Here is a 20,896-nt window from a genome sequence, read left to right on the forward strand (position 1 = left end):
CAATACAAGGGACAGGCAATTGATCAGAATCACACACACCTGACAGCCCTTTCATTTCCCCATAGGGATAAAAGGTGGAGCAAGAGCACAGTATGAGCAAGGCAGACCGCACAACGAGACAGCTAGTCAGACCCAGCAGTTCAAGAGGAGGAGAAAGGCGGCAAAAATCGAGAGGCTGACAAGGAGAGACACGACCTTGCCCTCTTCGAGAAAACCATGCAAACCCTCCTCTGAAAGAATTATAAGGCCGAGGACAATAGCCCAAGTGTGTTGCGGCAGATGTCAAAGGTACACGGAGCGTGTCGACGCTGATAAGCGGGAGCGAGGTTATCTCCTGCTACTGTGCTACTGGCCTTTACTTTGGTTACGAGGAAAGCCAAGTGGTTCATCGCAGCCAGTGAGTCCAGGGGAGAGCCGATAAGAACCGTGCTGACGTGAATGAAAGATACAAAGTGGCAAATTTAACCAAGTTCAAAGAACTGTGTAAGTGTTGAGGGAAGACCAGCTGTAGAGTTAACCGGCACCACGTGTGTGCTTACTCGAGAGACTCTGGTCGATCCCTGTCTGAGTAAAACTACAGAAACCAGAAGGCCGTAGGAGAGCCGCCAAGATAGGTCAAAGTGGTCATACAGGAAGTCGAGCAAAATCCCTGTACAGTCGAAAGCCTTTTACCTACGAACTTTAAGTTGGCAAGTGTGAAACCGGAAGAGGGAAGCGGACGAAAAGGGGGCAAAGTCACAAGAAAAAGTGTGTTGGCTGGTGTGAACCCAGCAGAGGGATGCCCACTGGAACGGTTTAAAAAGACATTAAGATTTGTGAGCGAAGGAAAAGCCATAGTGAAACCGGATGAGGGAAGCTCAAAGTAAAGAGGGGTCAGCGCCCAGAAGAGGGGGACCTAGGGGTGACTAATTCTCACCCTAAGTAAAACCAGGAAACAAACTTTCATTTTGTTAAAGGAACTTTGTGTTGTTATTGAATACGTCATGCCCTCAAAGGCAAGAGACTTTCAAGGAAGCAAGACTTGGCCATCAAGTGTCCAGATAGCTGCAAGTGGAACAGTCGACTCGCGCAGGGAGAACTTGTGTGTGTACTGTGCTCCAAGATCCCATCTTACCCCATGCTCAAAACATGGGGCAGGGAGATCCAAGCTACTGCATCCTGACATTTATTTTCTTGAAAACCACCCCACACCCTTTTTGTATTAGTTGTACGGTATGGCAATAGGTTTCCTAGTATAGGCTCCTTATTTGACAACGCCACAAGGACTCCCTTATTTTCATTTGATGGTCGATGCTTGCTCCCATCTAAGATTTAGGTTGGGCATTTTTCCAACCTACATAGAGTTTAATAAACACCCTTGAACTAATCACTTGTGTCTGTCTTTACTGTTGCCACCATGAGTTCCTTACAGACCCCATCACATATATTGAAACATGCTGCTCCAATAAAATCGGCCCAGGATCCCGGCCACAAAGGTTCACGGTAGAGAGAGCCCACAGAGCACTGACCCGAAGACCTCCTCCTGGGTTCCCACCCAGAACGATCATTGAAAAGATATTGAACTTTAGAGACAAAGAAAAGATCCTAAATTTCTCCAGAGAGGGAGGAGAGACCCGTGAAGACCTGCTCTCAAACCTTGACTCTAACTCTCCCTCTGTCCTTATTGTCCATGCTATCCTCTGCTTTTGATACAGTAAACCACAACATCCTGATCTCGTCTCTCTGTGATACCCTGGGCATCACAGATCAGGCCCTGGAGTTGCTTGCATCCTTTTTCTCTGACCGTCCTTCCCAGGTGGTGCTTGGGTCCTTTCTCTCTGCTATCACTCCCTCTACTTGTGGTGCCCCCAGGGATCTAATCTATCCTCCTGGTTTTTCAATGTTCAATGTCTACATGGCCCCTTTGGCCTACAAGATCTCTGCCTTCACCTCCAACTTTCAGTGTTATGCGGATGACAGCTCTCTTTCAGGCTACCTTCGGCCTCTTCTTCCTCCTCGCTCATTCCTGACTTCCTGTCCGCAATTCAGTCCTGGTGTGCTGCTAATGATCTCTGCCTTAATGCTAGCAAGACACAGATCGTCCTCATTGGGACCCCTTCTACCACTTTCCCTCTTTCACTCTGGCCTGCCTCCCTTGGTCCTGAGCCCCCATCCAGCAGGGAGGCAAAATAATCTGGGGGTCATCTTCGACACTACTATCCCGTTCTCTTCTCACATTTCGGACATGTCCAAAAAGACTACCAGCAAAACCTCCTCAGAGGTAGTCTACCTTTTCTCACCTCCCCCACGGAAGCTCACCGTCTCCAGAGCCCTGATTCTCTCCAGACTGGACTACTGCAACAGTCTCTTCCTCAATCTTCCTACTTCTACTCTCCGACCTCTTCAACTTATCCAGAACCGAACCGCAAGACTTATCCTCGACCTCAAGCACAGGCACTGCATCACTCTGGCACTGAAATCACTCCACTGGCTCCCGTGGCTGCAAGGATCAAGTTCAAGTCCCTCTGCATAGTCCACAAGGCTTTCTGGGGCTGGGGCCCCTACTATCTACAACGCTCTCTTCCCAAATACTCTCCTTCTAGAGCCCGCCGCTCGACCACGTCCAACTCTCTGCGGGTGAGTTGTTTTTTCACAAACAGAGATTTGGGGGTAGATCCTTATCCTCTGCAAGTGCCTCCCTCTGGAACAGCCTCCCTGCCTCTCTCCGTCTTCAGCCGGACCTCCTTAAGTGCCAGAAACTCCTCAAAACCTTCCTGTTCACTTCCTCTTTCTCACTCCCTCTACCCTGCTAACCTCCTTTCTCTTTGTTTCTTTCCCTCTTTTCTCTTCCCCAACCTGCCCAGTTCACCGACTGGTCACCTGGTGCACCTCCAGAGCCTCACGGGTCCCAGGCTCCCTGCCATTCCTGCACTTGCCTCCGGGCCCCTCAGCACTCCACTTGGTACTACTGCAATGCTCCATGAGAGAGGCAACCATTCTGCACTTAACTCAGGCCACTGCTGGAATGGGCGTACTTTGTCCCCCTCCCATTACCTCGCACTTCCTGTTCTGCGCACTTGCACGACCTTGAATGTAGTAGGCCTTGCAAGTCTGTCTGGTCCTCACCTCTGCCTCCCCTCCCCTCCCTTGCTGGGTCATGCCTGAAATACTCCGGCGTAAGCGCATTGGATGACCAACCACCAAGTAATCTGAAATGTTGACAGACCTAGTACTGTAATGTATTGTTCTGTATGTTCCTTTCCCTCTCCCCTCTCCCCTTATCCCCTCAATCTTTGTCACACACTTACACTAGTAAATATGCCTCTGGCCTAGTATGCTGTTATTGTTGTTTTGATCATTCGGAATCTTCAAGGCCTAAGAATGACAACTGTATTCCCTTGGTCCCTTTCCACCTTGAAGCGCTTTGAAGCGCTTTGAAGCATTTCACTTGTGTATACGTGCTTTACAAATAAATAAACTGATATGACTATTGTAGGAAACATCCACTATTGTTCTCTTTGCGCGAGTATATTCAAAATAGTGTGGCGATCACTTCCTAATACTTTTTCAAAAGCCCACCATTTAAGATCATCTCGACATGAGCACTCCACAACACAAATTACATTACTGCTATTGCATGTGGTGTGGCATCTCAGGGTCCAGACACAATTGTTATTAGTGAGTGTTAACAGAAGTAAATCTGCAAGTGCTACAACTGCTGCAAGGGAAACGTCCTTCGACTATATCCATACCCCACATAGATGAAATAGTCTGCGGCCGGGTTTGGGAGCTCATCGGTGCATGACAACCACTCTTTCAAATGTTTACCTTTCTTACAGGCAAACAGTGGACGAGGTAATGTGGGATCAGCATGTTAGAGTCATCTACCAGAGTGTTCTGGCCTCTAATGTGAACTAGTTGGAGTATGATCATGTCTGCCAGAACTCTAGTCTCCAGCTGTTCAGGTCTAGCCATCTGGAAATTTAGGAATGAAATTACTCCCATTGTATGGCTGTGGCAAACCTTCACCATGAAGTAAGTCCTCCTCTTCCAAAGCCTGGTCTTCAGCAGTGCCCTTATCCTATGATCGTGGAGTGCTGTTGGGATGGGATGTGGAGACCTGTGGCTCAATAACTGTAGATGTTTACATAGGTAATAAAGGGGCCGTACTGGTAGTAATGGAGAAGGTAGCAGCGGTGCCATCGGTGAGGAGCAATTAGGTGTTACAAAGGGTGCAACTAGTTAAACCAACTTCCCTATACGATCTTTAAAAATTGATCTTTGGTGTGCGAGAGGTGGGTAATATGAATCAGCTTACATGCCTACAGAAAGGTGGTGTCCGGTTGTGAAGACTATAAACCTAGTGACATGCATGTGCCAACACTAGCATTGGAGTCCTATGTGGTGCTGGGGCAGTACCTCTGAGTGCTGCTTTTGAATCGTAACTACTGTGAAGCAGGCAGTAGAATTCTAAGTAGCTATTAGTAGACCTTGGTGCACCATAGAAGGCCCTGGTAAGGTGCCCAACTGCCACTCGGGGAACGACCAGTGCATTCATGGATGAGGTTTAGGCCAGACACCTTAGCCCAGGTGTGGTGATAGACTGCAGAGGTAGCACCAACGAGTTTCTCCCTGCATTAGGTCCAACAGGACCTGCAGAGGATCTGCTGGCAACCTGCAGCACAGTAGGTGATTTGGGGATACCATTAATCTCATGGAGTCATAGGAATAAAGTCACCTTGTTGGTGTGCCTGTGTGTAAAGTAATTCACACAACCTTTCTTGCTGCAAAGATCCAACATGCCTGCTGTGGGATGGAATGGCCGCTCACAAAATCAGATTAGAAAGCTGCATCCAGTCAGAGAAAAGGACTGCAGTGAGTGACATTTGCAAAATTGTGGTAGCCCCTCTGCTGAGAACAAACATGCTCAGACAACCCTTTCCCTAGGATGGTTTCCACTCAGAAGTTTCTACACACACATTGCTCACGGTACCATTCACAAAGAAATTAAGCCAGAAATGTGCTGGTCCCAAACTCTTGAAAGTAAAGCATCAACGACATGCAGTATCTTAAAGCCTGAGGAACGAGGCAGACAGAAGAGGGTGGAGAAACAATCATTTAGATGCAAATGCACAACTAGCAGCTGCTTACGGATGCTGCAGCCCAGACCACAAAGATAAAAGATTTGCGATACTGTTATGGGACGCATGTTCCACTCCTGTCCCCATAGCGGTCCATTTCATAGAATCTAGGAAGGGGCATGGAATGTAAAAAAGGCCACTTTGAAACTTGCTAGGGTAGCAAGGACTCTACACATGGTCACTGTCTGTCTAGATACTGTACCGGATTTATGTGGACATGGAGGACCTTAGAGAGTGGTTAGAATATATTGAGTGGTTAGAATATATTTGCACAAAGCTGAAAGAGTCAAGTGTCTTTCAGCGCTCCAAAAATAACATGCAAAATTTGGTCAGAGATCAGAGTGCCTAGCTAAACATTTTGATTCTGGTTCAGAAGGAATGGAGGCTGGATCAATGAAAGATGATGAAATTTGTCAATAAGAACAAGTTACTCACCATGGTACTCCTGGTCCGTAGTCCCTATTCGCCCATAAGTATGTTGAGGTGCATGATGAGAAGCAGAATGCAAATTAAAAAGAGCACAGGTCCGGCCACATGCATGGATGCAGCCATGCCCATTCCAGATTTACATTTGCACATCCCTAGTCATACATCTCAGTCCTTTCATCCAAGCGTTTTGGTCAAAAATACAAAGAACAAAAATGCTGAATGGACATTCGGCACTGGGGAAAAAAAACAAATTCCATAATGCTGCACAAGGGGAGCGGAGGTTGCAGGGGCGTCCCCTGCTCCCGTTGTTCGACATTATGGGTTCAGGAGTTGCGGGGGTGTCCCCTGTTTCCATAAAATAGAAAGCAGGGAAAATGTTTTTTTAAAAGTTTGAAACGGACCGTGTGGTGGAAGTTCCACCCCTCAACGGACGCAGATAAGTAAAAAAGTTAAGTGATTCTCACCTTAAATAGGGGTTTAGGGGTGGCAGGTAGAGGGGTTGCTGGCAAGGGCGATCTATGAGATTATTGCGACAAGCAGTTTTCGAATTCAGAAATTTCGGATACGAAATTTTCTGCACCACAATAAATTGCATAGATCCTTATCCAAGCACAATTAAAAGGGCCTTTTTTTTAATGGGAGCAGCACAAAGAACGTATGGTGGAAAAGGGATAATGTGCATGGTGAAGAGTAAACACTATGGTGAGCATCTTGTTCTTACTCCTACAGCCCCCTCACCTTTCCTCCATACTTTTGGGAGATTACCAAGCACTCAGACTGGGGGATGGCCAAAGAAATATCAAGCAAGAATGATAACGAAACCCCTTACCCAAACAGGTTTAAGGCCATGGAAATATCTTCAATACAAGGTTGGATGGCGAAAGGAATTAGAAATCTGTGGTGCGATGAGCGTTCAAGACCTGCACAAACCCATCTTACTAGACCTAGCCAGACTTGGAATAAAAGGAGAGGCCCCAATGTACAATAGTCTGCACATGGTTGATCACTCTGTCCAAACACCAATGGCAGAACATGGATGATTTGCTGGCATAGAGGCTCCCGGGAGAATATTTCTTGGCAGTCTTAATTCCTGGGACAGTTCAGGGCCCCCATACAGCAAGTCCTGAAGGACCAGACAACTAAGTTCAGCGATTGAGGGGATGGGTGGTGGACCAGCACTATCTGACATAGAAGATCTTTCCTTGCAGGGAGTAACAGAGGAGATTCCAGAGACAGCTCCAGCACGACCAAGCAGCAGTACCTCTTGGGCCAAAATGGTGCAACCAGCATCATGTGGCAAATACAACTGGTAATTACTATGAGGTACTATCGAGAACAGCGAAATGCTAACACTGGTTGATCTCCCAATCACATCTGAGGGACGGAAAGTGTCCTACATTCCCTTCCAAGACAGAGAGGGAACAATCCTTTTCTAATGTGTCAAAACAATTTCAGGAGAGGAAATACCAATCTCAGGAATCTGGCATGGAGTACATTAAAGTTGATTTCTTACTTGTGCGATGCTCAAGTATGCATAAGCAGTACTTCTTGGTAAGTGGGTTGTAATCAGGTTGCCTCCAATCAGGCTGCTTCCATTCTGAATGTCCCAATTCCAGAACTGAAGAGAAAGACCGGAGGACCTGCCTCGCAGCCCTTGGAGGAGGTAAAAAATGCCCATTAGTTTGTCAGTGATGATTAATATTTATGTGCCTCAAAAGAGAATCAGAAATTTGACGGTCATGAAAAGGGTCACGCGTGCCAAGTCATTACTATGACATGTCAGGGATTCCTCACAATCGCTCCCCAAACAAAGCAAGAGAACCCATCACAATGAAGAGGTAAGGGACCAACTTCTGTAAGGGCTGTGGCAGATCATAAGAAGGACGCAGACACGGAGGACATTTTTACCTCATCTTTATTAAAGAAATATGAGTAAGACCTACATTTCCCTAGTGCTATGGAGTGCTCACTTCCTACTTTATCAGTCATGAGTCCATGCCCAAAGGAATAAGTCTGCTGTCTAAAAACTAAACTATCTGACCCTACCACTAGTTTAATCAACTAAGATCAGAAGAACACTCCTTCTCCTGATGGTTGCGCTTTTACACCTTCACTTCGATTAGAGTGCTGGTTTATTTATTTATAGCATTTGTTAAACACCCAAACCCAAAGGTATCACAGTGTTGGTTACAGAGAATCAGGTAAAGGTCCAAACATATGAACAGAAAGGACGTATATTACTCAAATGTGTCGAAAAAACAGGTTTTTATCTGTTTTTTGAAAGCAGGACAGGATTATTCTTTTCTTATAGATGATGGTAGGTTGTTCCAAAGAGTGGGGTCTGCAACTGAGAAGCTGGCGCCTCCCACCCTTTTGCTCTTGTATCGTGGTATGTACAGAGAGGTGGAGCTACTAGATCGATGTGCTGATTTTAGAGTAACGCAGTCAGTGAGATATGAGGGTGCGTCCTTGTAGATACATTCGTGGGTAAGTATTAGCGATTGAAGAAAAGCCTAGCTTTTATGGGCATTCAATGAGCTTCTCGTCTAGTTGCAAAAATGTGATTACTACGTTTCAGCCTAAGGGCGGCTCGTTGGGCTTTGTTCTGCAAATGTTGGAGTTTATATAGGTTTGCAGTAGAGGTACCCAGAAAGAGCACATTGCAATAATCCAATTTGGAAAGAATCAGGGCACGCGCTAGGGTCAGGCAGTTAGGCGATGAAATCAGCTTGGAAGTATAAGCCGTGGAGGAAGATAAGGCGCTAATGTACCTAGTCATTGAGAGATCAGATTTGAGGTAAACTCCCAGTGTTTTTACACGTTTTGAAACAGGGATGGGTCAAAGAGTATGGAAGAGTACTCGTTAAGGGATTTCAGCCTAGCAGGGGAACCCACCATGAAGATCTCAGTTTTGTCATCGTTGAGGCATAGGCTATCCCTAGCCATCCATGGTTGTCATACCATTTCCAAATAGTTTCTTGTTATTCTTTGCATCAGCTCCAGTAATTCCCTTATGGGACTGGTGGTCTTTCTCTCCTCTTTAATGGGGTTTTTCTTTCCCCTTGTTTGACTCCTTCGTTCTGGGTTACAGGGTTCTGAATATTCTGTTCCAATGCCTTCTCTTCTGCGACTTTTGTTTTCCGTATAATTATCATTCAGCTTTTCTCTCATACAGACTTTCTTGCACAATGTTTATCCTAGGAATTTCTGTCTTCTTTAGGTCTTGCAAAAGGTACCCTACATCAGATTGGATCAGCGCAATGATCTAGTTGGCTCGTATTGCGTCACTAGGGATTTCAGATAAGCTCAGGTTTTTCCATGGAGACAGTTATGTACCAATGTGGCTGCCTTAAACTGTACCCGGGCCTTTACAGGGAGCCAGTGCAGTGACTGTCTGTAGAGTGAGATCTGGTTTGTTCTTGGTACCTTTTTGATGATTGAACTGCATCATTTTGAAAAGTTTGTAATCTCTGCATCCTCAGTTTGTCTGCGGCAACAAGAAGAGCATTGCAGTAGTTGATCCTAGACAGTATGACAGATCGTGCTATGATTGTACAGTTATTTTCGGTGAGAAAAGGGCAGAGTAGGTGCCGTTTTTTACAACCTGGTTGGTATGAGCTTCTGCACGCAGGGAACAGTCGAGGTGTATGCCGAGAGTTTTTATCTGACCTAGTACAGGGATGTTACAATCCTGGATGGGAAGGATTGGTAGTAGGCGTTTAATTTGGCTCTTGCCTGAGCTGATCCAAAAAGTCAGAGCTCTTTCATCCATTAAGGCACATCCACTTTACCCTCAATCAGGTGGTGTGTTCTAGTTTGCTGTGTCTGTGTCGTAGTCTCCAGAGATCTCCAGCACCAGCTGGGTATCGTCTGCGTAGTTGGTAAAAAAGACCTGACTCTTTCAAGTGACTGCAAAGAGGTCTAGGATACAAGTAAAAAAGTACCATGGACATACATGCCCCCTAGGGGATACCGCAGCTTGTAGGGATGGTTGCTGCAGAGGCATCTCCCCAACAGACTTTGGACAGCCGTCCGGTCAGGAAAGAATGGACCCATTTGGAAGTTGTCGGAGCAGTGGCCTTTGTCTCTCAGGGTGTAGACGCTCATGGTCCAGTCAAAAGCCGCCGATAAATCCAACAGGACAAGTAGGCAGGCCTTTCTTCTATCCACGATTCCCAGCATATGCGCGTGCAGATAGACAGTCTCAGTGCTATGGTAGGATCGGAAACCTGACCGTCTAGGATGTAAAGCACTGATGGCCTTACCAAACGTCTGGAGCTGTAGAGTGGCCACCTTGTCCATGATTTTTAACAAAAAATTGCAATTTGTTATCTTCAGCATTGGAGACGGGGGAGGGGTCTGGGCGTCTCTGGTGCTGGTAGGTACTTGGGAACCTTTCACTCATTCTCGTCACCACTAGATGAAAACACTTATAACCTTTCAAAGAAGGGTTAGGCAGAAGGCCCTGAAAATTACAAAAATCACCAATTGGTCCATTGATTTCAATGTCCAGACCTGCTGTAAAATAGGTCTCTCCCCCCAACTGGGGTAGTGTGCTCAATGGGGTGGCACATCAATTGCCTGGCAAGGAGGAACTCCTTCTGTTGCAAAGCTTCTTTCAGAGTTTTTGATGAGGAAGAGGTTTCTCCCTCCTGGAGCAGTCTGGGATCCTAGCCTGGAGACTCCAAAAAAATGGAAGGGTAAAGGTTGGAAGGTGCTGAAATTAATCAGAACCACTGGCATTGCTTTGGGTAACCCTCCAGACCACTGTTTTGTAGCCTGACATGCCATTTCACACGTAAACACTGCAACAGCCTACCTTTTTGAGTACATTCTGTCCCCAAGGCTGAATATATTTGTATGGGAGGGGTTGTGGGGTCTGACGAAAGGGAACTGGCAATTCAAGTCATGTTTTTTCTTTAGGTAATACACTGTCAATCGATTAATTCATATATTTAAGCACATCACTAGGAGGAGACTCTACCTTTGGCGCCCCAGGCATCGGTTTTGTGATCTCAAGCAGGTGTTGCGGTGCACATAGAGGCCGATTCACATGCCCTTGGAAGTCAATGGTATTCCCTGAAGACTTCATATCCAGGGAAGCTTGCTTTGCATCTGAAATACCAAACAAGAAAGTCTCACTATGTACCACCGGTGGCCACTGGCCTCAAGGATGGCATCCAAGTATGGTTTTTGGTGGATTTGGTTCCACTATTCTGACAATGTGATGATTGTCAGACAATTTGATTGTATCAGCTGCATTTTCCTCTTCTTTACCAGACAGAGTGAATGCTGGAGTGTCTGAATACTAACAACCCCTGCTATGAACTAAGACTGCAGATGCTACTACAGATTTGGCCGTAGGATTAGTCACAGGGCACACTGTATACTCTATAGTGGATGTATAAAAAACAAAAAAAAAAAAAGACAGCCAGGTGGCGGCACCAGGCAAGACGGAGGCGGGTTTGTGGCCACTCGCTAAACGATCCTGGCTTGAAGGATTGCACTGTGGAGTGGTGGAGTGGGTGGATTGGGAAGAAACCATATGCTTAAACATTTGCCTTGGGAAGGTTGAGTATGTTGTTTCCTATCCTTACCTGGGTTTAGATAGGAGCTGCAGCAGAGCCTATTCTTACATAGTTGCTATTAAGAATGCTAAGTCTTTGCGTATGACCCAGTTAATAATTTTGCTAAAAAGAACTGCTGGGTTTTCATTGGAGGTTATTATGACCATATATAAACAATGTTTTTGTCCAATGGTCCTATATGGACTTGAGGCGTGGAGTATGAGAGATCTGCAGTGGCTGGGCCATATATTTAAGGAGCCTTTTGGAAACGTATATTAAAGATGTGTAAATCCACCCCAATAGAATACATTCGGTTGGAATTGGGACTGACGTCGCTTAAGAGTGAATTACTCGGAGGCCATCAGGGGGCACGCGGATGTAACCAGCTCCAGCGAGACTCTCTCCCATGAGGAACGGCGAAAGAGGATTGAGCCCCCGCTTTTGCCCCCTATTCCCGCACAACACGGGTACTGTCCAATAGAGTGGAACCCCGGTGGCATCCCAGGAAAAAGAATGGACAAAATCGCCCCAGAATTCATGTCGAAGCGAAGTGCTTTGGATGACACCGAAGGAATCAAACAATACCAGCCTGACGCATCACTGTGGGACGCGCACCACGGCGGGCCCCTGTGGGAGGAGAGCCCGAGACAAAAGGCGAGGAGGGGAGGTAAGACATTGTGCCCCCCCTGACACAACGTCCTGTAACCAAGTATATGTACCAGGTAAATAGCTGTAACTAAGTGTGCATCCATTGTAACCGGCAAGCCTCCATGTAACAGCACCACGATGCCCCCGGGATGTTGTGCGCTCTATAAATTCTAATAAATAAACGGCAGTCATCCGAGGGCGCCCACATTGATTGGGGCTGGGTGCTCCAACAAAGTGTCGGGGAGAGTGTGGGGAGACAGACTTCCGATAAGAGGAACGCCGAAAAGATACCTGGGCACACGGAAAGGAGGTGCTCCCCAGAAGTAAAGGAGAGCCCCAGCACCCATCCCTGCCACACAATGGAGTTGGGGGAAAGGACGCTGATCATAAGGGGAGAACCCCAAGAAGTAGCCACAGGAGAGGCACCGACCCCTCCCCCACCACAACGTGAAAGGGCCCACAGGTGATGCCAAGAGAGGTTTGACCAGCCAGACCCCGGGGAGTCCCCATTTCACCTGCAGTTGGGGAGCTGAGGAAGACCGGGAAGGGGAAGGGGGTGGCCTGGCGGCAAGTAAAGAGGTAACCAGCCCGGCAGTGAGCCTGGTCAGGGAGTACAGTGAACTTGAGGGGCCAGTGCCATAAGGGGAGATTTGGCATAGGTGCAGGCCCCTGGGGTCATCCCTGGATAGTGAGCCTGCCTCACAGAGGAACCCACTTCGCGACCCCTGTTAACTGAGGGCGCACAGCATTCGGGGCGAAAGGGAGAGAACGCCACAAAGTGAGGATGTGGATGACGATCCTCCCCTGGACCCCCCCCCGACCACCCGGGGGGTGACAGCAGACCAAAGTGAACCTGGCCAAGGTGAGGGCCCCCAGGATATCTGCCTGGGGCATGTGCCCCCCTTGGTGTGAAGACTTGTCACTAGGGAGACAAACGGAGGGGGAGCTCAGTTTGAGACACGTTCCGACTGAATACTACTGTGCCGCACCCAACCCATGGACTGGAATTCGAAGCTTGGAAGCTTTGAATACAAGAAACCAGGGCTGGGAAGTGCATTGTCCAATTCCAACATGTCAGAAGAGGGGAGCGACGCCATGTCCACTAAGAGATATCGCCTCCATACTGGAAGAGATTTGTGGAACGAGGGTTGACATCGGCAGCAAAGTGGAATACATGTGCGGATTGACAGCATGGACGAAAGGCTACAGGCAGTGGCGCATAACCAGACCTCCCTCAAAACATAGGAAACACAGATGGCCATGAGGCTGGCGGAGCTGGAAAGGAGGGTGCGCGAGGTAGCCCTAAAGATGGATGACTTTGAAAATCGGGAGAGGAGAAATAACTTGTGATTCTTTGGAATCCCGGAGAAGGAAGGCGAAACGGAAGGAGACCTTCAGAGAACCATCCACGAGGTGGTGAAGACGCTACTCAGCGATGAGAAAGTGGGTGAGCCCATACTTTAGAGGATCCATAGGGCTGGGGCTACCAGGAGGGGCCAGCAATTGGTGCTTGCATGTTTCCGCAACTTTCCAAGACAGACAAAAAAATACTTGAAAAGGAAAGGGGGCTACGTTCGGTGTCCCTGGGAAACGCAAAGGTGGCAATCTATCAGGATCTTTCGGCACCGACACTGGCGAAGAGGCAAATGTGCGCCTCCCCCTCACGAAGTGGCTTGGTGAGAAGGGAGTGTGGTACCGCTGGGGGTTCCCTTTCTCCATCTCCTTCGAAGTTGAGGGATACAATTACAAACTGGTGACCGAGGAAGATATCAGGAGGGTTATGGAGGAGCTACTGGAAGGCGATGGGCAACAATTGGAAAATGAAGGAAAAGGCCAGGAAGACAGGCAGTGGCGTGTTAAGGGCCCAAACAAGACGCAAAGCCGCAGGCTCCAGAAAAGTTAGGAGGCTTGGGTCACCCACGGCGTGCCCCTCCTGAGCTGTGAGAATAGTCAGTGACTATAGTGTTGAGCTGAAATGACTAGGCTGATGGTGGGGCATCATATTGGTGTATTACATGTGGATGTGTAAGGGAACAAATGGGGGCTCGAGTTAGTGTGTTTTAGGTGACCCATCCCACGCAAGGGCAGGACCACTGGTGATTCAATCTCATCAAGGACAATGACTCTGGGTGGGGTTGGATGCCAAGGGGGTAGCTGACCTATTTTCAGGGTGTAAAAGTGTTCAATCAATGGTGTGGTGTAGGGATCCGGTTAGAAGTGTCCCGATCATTGAATGGTCTCAGGGGAGGGGGAAGTAGAGTGCTCCTTCGAGTACGAGGAGATGTCTGGCCAGGTTGAAATGATGATATGCTCCCTAAATGTCCGAGCCTGAACTCTCCTTCCAAAAGATTGATGGTGCTGCGCGAGTTCAAGAGTTCAAATCTCGACTGGCTGTACTTATAGGAAACACATTGGAAGAAAGGGGGGGAACCCAGACTGCAATCCCGGGAGGTGGGGGAAGTGATTGTGGCGTCCGATGTAAAAGAGAGGCGTGGGGTGGCCCTCTTGATCTCAGCCCGGATGAGCTTCACAATAGAAGAGGTACTAGCCGACCCCAATGGGAGGTATGTGTTTGCAAAGAGTCAATTACAGAGGGCTAAGCTAACAATCTGCTCAATATATGCCCCGAATGTGCAACAATGTGAATTCTGGGAGAAGGTCATAGATAAGCTAAACCAATTCATGGAAGGTCAACTGGTGGGGGGTGGGGACTTTAATATGGTATTGGATCCACTGAGATATCGTAATAGGATGGGGGAGTAACAAATGAGGAGAGTTAACCCGGGTGATTCGGAGTGGTTCAAAGGGGTCAACGGGGTTCTAGGTATATGAGACTCCCTCAACCTGGTCCCAGAGGGTGATATGCAATTCACTTACTATTCCATGGTCCATGACTCCTTCGCCCGCATCGATTTGATCCTAGTGGACGTGTCCCTAAAACATCAAATCTTACCGTCCAGAGTAGTACCGATCCTGTGGTCGGACCATGAGATAGTAACAATCCGGTTTAACTGGGGAGGGCGGAAAGGCCACCTGGGAAATTGGAGATGTAATGACTTCCTGCTAAAAGATAAGAGGTGCAACAGGAACTGCTTAGGGGAATAAAAGAGTATTTCCTCTTTAATAATACAAGGGAGGCCGAGATCCAATCGGTTTGGGGTGGTTTTAAGGCAACCATATGAGGTACCCTTAGGAGAATAGGCTCTGAGAAAAAGATAGAGGGAGGAGAAGGAAGTAAAACTCTGCAGGGAAATAGAGTAGATACAACCTGGGGGGCGGGACTTTTCACAGGGAATATCTTTCACCAGCCAAAGCGACTGAGCTCCAGCGGTACAGGACACAATTGAAAGCTATATTGACGCAGGACACGGAAAAGAAACTCCTGTTCCTGAAACAGAAATATCATGAGCGGGGGGACTGCGCAGATAAGATTTTGCATTGAGTTTGAGGGAGTAGGCGAAGAGGAGGAACATCGGGGCGATTAGGACGGACGATAACAGGTGTCTATGCGACGCTACGGGTATAGGGAACAAATTCATAGAGTAGTACAGGTCCCTCTACTCTTCAGAATGGGAACGACACCACTCCCAAATTGACGATTTCTTGGATAAGCTACCGGCCCCGGAACTCCCCGAAGAGATAGCGGAAACCCTAGAGAATCCCATTTCAGTAGATGAGGTCAAGCGGGCCATCGGAGGGATGAACTCAGGGACCCCCCCGGGGGAGGATGGGTTTACAATAACATTCTACAAATTGTTTAGCCCCGCACCTGGCGAAGGTGTTCAACGCATGCCTGGAGGGTGAACCCCTTACCCCACGATGATGGCAGCAACTATCATTGCAATCCCAAAGGAAGGGAAGAACCCAACTAGATGCTCCTCCTATTGGCCTATCTCCCTCCTTAATAGTGATGTGAAGATATTGGCGAAAGTCCTAGGAACAAGACTGGAAGGAGGTATGCCCCGCCTAGTGCATGAGGACCAGGTAGGGTTCATCAGGGTGAGGCAAGGATCAGATAACATTAGGAAGACTATCAACCTGATCCATGGGGCGCAAGTGGGAGGGCCGGACGCATGTCTATTGACATTGGACTCGGAAAAGGCCTATGATAGGGTCGAGTGACTGTTCATGATGAAGGTGCTGGCGAGGATGGGTTTGGGAGCCAATTTTCAGCGGTGGGTGTCCGCATTATACAATAGGCCAAGGGCAAAGGTCCGGATAAATGGGCGGCTTACGGAGGCTTTCGAACTCTCGAGAGGGACCAGGCAGGGATGTCCCCTTTCCCTGCTATTGTATGACCTTGCAATGGAGCTGCTGGCGGTTGCAATTAGAGTTAATGAATGGATTAAGGGAATAGTGGGGGAGCTGGTTTGCTGACGACATATTGGCTTACCTTACGAATGTACAATTCTCTCTCCCAGCGCTCATGGCACAAATAGATGAGTATGGCCACTTTTCGGGACTCAAAATGAACCTGGGAAAGTCTGCAATCCTGCCGCTGCTGGCACGTAGCCCCCTCCTAGGCGCTGAAAGCTATATGGGTATGAACGTTAACCTGAGAGGTATTCGATACCTGGGCATACTGATACCAAGGAATTTGGGAGAGATGGTGGTGGCTAACTATAATCCATTCCGTGCTCAACTCACGGCTGACCTAAAGAGGTGGTCCCCGTTAAAAATGACCTGGTATGGGAGGATGACCTCCATAAAAATGAATGTCCTTCCCAGGATGCTATACCTGTTCACATCCATCCCGAGCCAGCTACCGGCAAAGTCTTTTTTTTTTTTTGAAGTTACAGGGGAGCTTCATAGATTTATATGAGGAAACAAGAACCCAAGGGTGAAGATGAAAGCCCTTACCCCTACCAAGGGATAAGGTGGGTTTTGGTTTCCCAGATATCTGCCTGTACTATAAGGCGACACAAATCAGGGGAATGCTGGAACACATGAGTGAAGATCTGAGGACTTAATGGACCTACCTGGAGGATCTTATAGCGCACCCCGTAAAGGTTATGTTGCATTTTAGCTACCTTTAACAGCATGTTTTTGATGTAGCACCCCGTACCATGAGGCGAGGCCTTCCAAATCGTGTACCCAAATGTATGACCGACCCTGTAACAGCACGTTTTGATGTAGCACCCAGTACCATGAGATGAAGCTCTCAAAATTGTGCACCTATACCTATGTCGCATTTTACCTACCTGTAACTGCATGTTTTTGATGTAGCACCCCGCACCATGAGGTCAGGCTTTCAAAAACTTGTAACCAAATGTATGACCGACCTTGTAACGGCATGTTTTTATGTTGCACCCCGTACCATGAGATGAAGTTCTCCAAATCATGTACCCAAACTTTTTTTTGGACAATTTTTATTTTATTCTTCCACCACAACAACTTACAGACATTGCATTTTAGGGTACATTGTATCACATTAGCTCTCTTGTTGGTTTTGTCCCCATTTATACCCCCCCCCGGCTTCTCCCTCCCTCTCCCCCGTACCTCGCACCACTCAGTTCCACCACCTCATTGTTTACACTCCATCAACCACTCTAATGTCTGCACCGTCTTGTGCAGGACTGTGTTCAGATTCTCTGATATCCGGTGGAAGTGGCCAATTCTGCAATGAACTGTCCCCAAGAGTCCACCCCCTCCTCTACATGGTCCAAGTTCCTACTGCATCTTGCCACACCACAGTTTCCGTATTCCCCTATTTCAACAGGTCCTTCCACCATACTTGTACCAGAGGCCTTGCCTGTTGCTTCCATCCGATCACTATTCTTCGTTTCGCTAATATGTACGCTAGATCCCTCAATTTACTCACATGTTTAGCTCTTAGGCCTCGCAAAGCCCCCAGCAAACAAGCCAGAGGGATCCAATTTCCAAGGTGATAATAATTTGGCATTTGATATCCGCTTTCGCTAACGCTTCAGCCACCTCCTCCCAGAATCTGCCGATCTCTACACAGGCCCAGAACATATGGACCAAATCTGCATCCAGTTCCCCGCACTTAATCATGTACCCAAACTTATGTTGCTTTTTACCTACCTGCATCTACATGTTTTGCCATAGCACCCCTTACCTTAAGGTGAAGTTCTCCTGTGCAAGGGTTCTGGAACCTATGCAAGCTATAACCCTGGCAAACTTCTCCTGTAATGAATGTAACCTGCTACCTCTGTAACCACTGTAACAGACTAAGCTAAAAGCACTGTCACTTACGCATAAATGTCTTGCCAATCAAGCACCGAAATATCTGTAATCGTTTCACACGTAACATTTCTGATCGACCACATAGAGCGGCCCAAGCACACTGCCTCCTGTTACCAAGGTTCAAGCTTCAGAAAGCTGGGGGCAGCAGTTTCCCAGTGCTTGCCGCAAAACTCTGGAACTCTCTACCTAACCCACTCAGAATCCAACCTTTGTTACACTCCGAAACTTGGCTAGTAGTGCAGGACCACTAGCTCCTATACCAGATACCTTGTTCTTAACAACCTACCTCTGTTATACATCCTGTGGAACACCTTTGTAAATATCTACTGTAGTTAAATGTATAGGTAAATTGTACTGCATATGTATCACAGTGTAAATATCTGTAACTGAAACCTTAAGAAATGCGCCCAGATGCCCTTGGGCCAGGTGCACTATACAAATAAACAAAATACAAATACAAAAGCGCCTAGATACCTCTGGGTTTTGTGCACTATACAAATGACAAAAAAAATTCAATCAATAAATAAAATAAATGGACAAATGGCAACACTGTTCACTCGCAATCAACCCCAAAGGCAGTTTGTACTTTACACCCCCCACATATGACCACTCTTCATCCATAAATCAAATCTGTGCAGAAATAACATAACATTCCATTAAAACTCACAAAGGGATGTGTCCATCATCCCTCCACTGGCACATGGAGGAACAGTGATTTGAGAGGAGAATATGGGAAATGAGGAGAACCATATGAGGGGGGGAGGATACATTGCCATCTTTAGAAATTGACCAAGCCTTTAATTTGGCTTGGTCACTTGGCCAAACGTATGTCATTGCTGGCAAATAATTTGCTAAACCTTCATTAAACTAGAAAAATCTTCCTAGGAGAAGACATTAAGCACAGTATTAAACAATTGCATTTATGTTGGGCCATAATCCCATCAAAGCACATAAAAAACTGTTATTAATTTACTTCAGGAAACTAGAAAACTATTTCACATAAGGACGAAAGATTAAGTAGAAATAAAAGCGATAATGAATATCAAACGAGAATATGCGCATTTCACTCAATGAGTAATGTGGCAAAGATTGTGTATAAAAAAGGACTGCTTTATTCCTTCACGGGTCCTTTGGTTGCAGTACAATATTTTGGAAATCAAAGAGCCACGTAAAAACGATTTTGCAGGAGGCACAATTAAATGCAAACAAGCCTGCCCTTTTCACCCACCAATCACCAGAATCAGCAGTGCTCACCATTTGGCATAGCCCAGTCCCAACTGATTCGGACATTTATAACCATGGGCGCGTCCCTTAAATGTACTTATTATCTGTATATAATCAAATACTGACTGTTACACATTGTAAGCTAAAATGCATGAAGTGAGATTTTTTCACAGCATGCAGTTTCCCATCACCATTAGTTAAACTGTGTTGCTTGCGAATCATGAAGCAGAGTAGGATTTACACAGTAGTAGAGGCTTTTCGTAAAACTATCATAGGTTAAAACTTACCAAGCTCTCTGGCTGCACTATTCAGAGTGGATTTCATATTCCTTTCCAGCTCATCCATTTGCTGTCTCAATTCTGTCAGATTAGGGTCGAAGGAGGGCTTCACAAGGAATTCATGATTTTCAATCTAGAAGAAAGTAGAATGTAGCAATGACAGGATTTAGAGCAAGGAGACTACAACCAACTACTTAGAACGCTCCTTAAATAGAACAAAATAGAGAATCACATAATAAAAGATAGTATTAATCAGTATTCACAAGAGCCTAGGTTGTATGTATCCAGAAAGATGAATGTCAAATGCTGACCAGTCTCAGAAAATTGCAAAGTGGCTACTACCTGGACAGGGAATAAGATATCTTTATTTTTTTTTCTGATGGTCCAGTCCTCCCTCCCATCAATCATGTTAGAAATAGCCTCCAGGAGCAAACCTGGCCTCAGAAAATGTGTTAGTGACCGGGAGGTGAACTGCCGCCCCGTTGGCATTGATGGCTCCATGTGCAACTCAATGGGTATTATACATGGAGCGAGCTGTGCCTCATTTTTGGAAAACGCCCAAAGCAATCCAGGACTCAACACCTTTCAGGAAACTCTGGAACAGAGCACCACAAAGTGGGCGTCTTGGTCAGGTAAGGAATCCAGACACTAGTGATGGCAAATGTGTGAATTGACTCCCACGCAGCCACTGGACAGATGTCCACAAAAGGGAGAGCCCTCTGTAAAGCAGGAGTAATGCCAAGCGCCGGGTTGAATGAGCGGTTAGACCTGCATACACTACTTTGTTGGACAGATTATACCATTCTGGAATGCTGAAAACAATCCATCTGCACTAATTCTAGCCCACCCAGCCCGCGCACTAGCAAACGTGAATGCCGTCCTTCCTGAAGTCCTTCAGCTGAGACATTTATTAACTTATGAGAGTCCAGAAGATGAAAACTAATTGACTGATTAAATCGATACAAGGGGCAAAAACTCGGTTTGCAAGCTACTAGCCAGCCATAAAATAGGTCGCTATCCACCTCAATTAAATACTCGCACAGCAAACTATTTCTAACGCGTCAATAGTCTAATATCACTCAATGTCAGATTTTGACCCCCGATGTATGTATTGCATCCATTACCTCTGGGGTATCTAGGAGCTGGTCGATGAGCTGCTCCGTCGGTAGAAGACATTAATTAAGGTAGATTCTAATGACAAAAGAGGAATGAGATTTTGCACTTCACCCACGAGACTTTTCCAGGCTTTAGAGACCTAAACAAAAACTATCTTCGGTCTTTGAGTAGAGTTTGAAAGATGGAACAGAACCAAGAAGCGGGGTGTGCACGCAATAAAAAAATAACGTCTAGTGTTCAGGTAAACAGGAGCTAGACATTTGAAGGCCAGCAGGCTAATTAAAACTGTATTCTGTCCTTGGCACTC

General features: G+C 46.8%; 1 protein-coding gene across 2 annotated transcripts in view; it reads right to left on the reverse strand.

Annotated features, from left to right (window-relative positions):
* MSH2 (mutS homolog 2) overlaps positions 1–20,896 on the reverse strand; it is a 1,146,446-nt gene that overhangs the window by 524,573 nt on the left and 600,977 nt on the right. For both annotated transcript variants that reach the window (XM_069608417.1, XM_069608418.1), the window contains one exon: positions 19,483–19,606. In XM_069608417.1, the coding sequence (XP_069464518.1) occupies positions 19,483–19,606 (124 nt within the window). The remainder of the gene's footprint in view (positions 1–19,482; positions 19,607–20,896) is intronic.

Source organism: Ambystoma mexicanum, chromosome 4q, assembly GCF_040938575.1.
Source record: "Ambystoma mexicanum isolate Mex_15411 chromosome 4q, UKY_AmexF1_1, whole genome shotgun sequence".
Lineage (NCBI taxonomy): Eukaryota > Metazoa > Chordata > Amphibia > Caudata > Ambystomatidae > Ambystoma > Ambystoma mexicanum.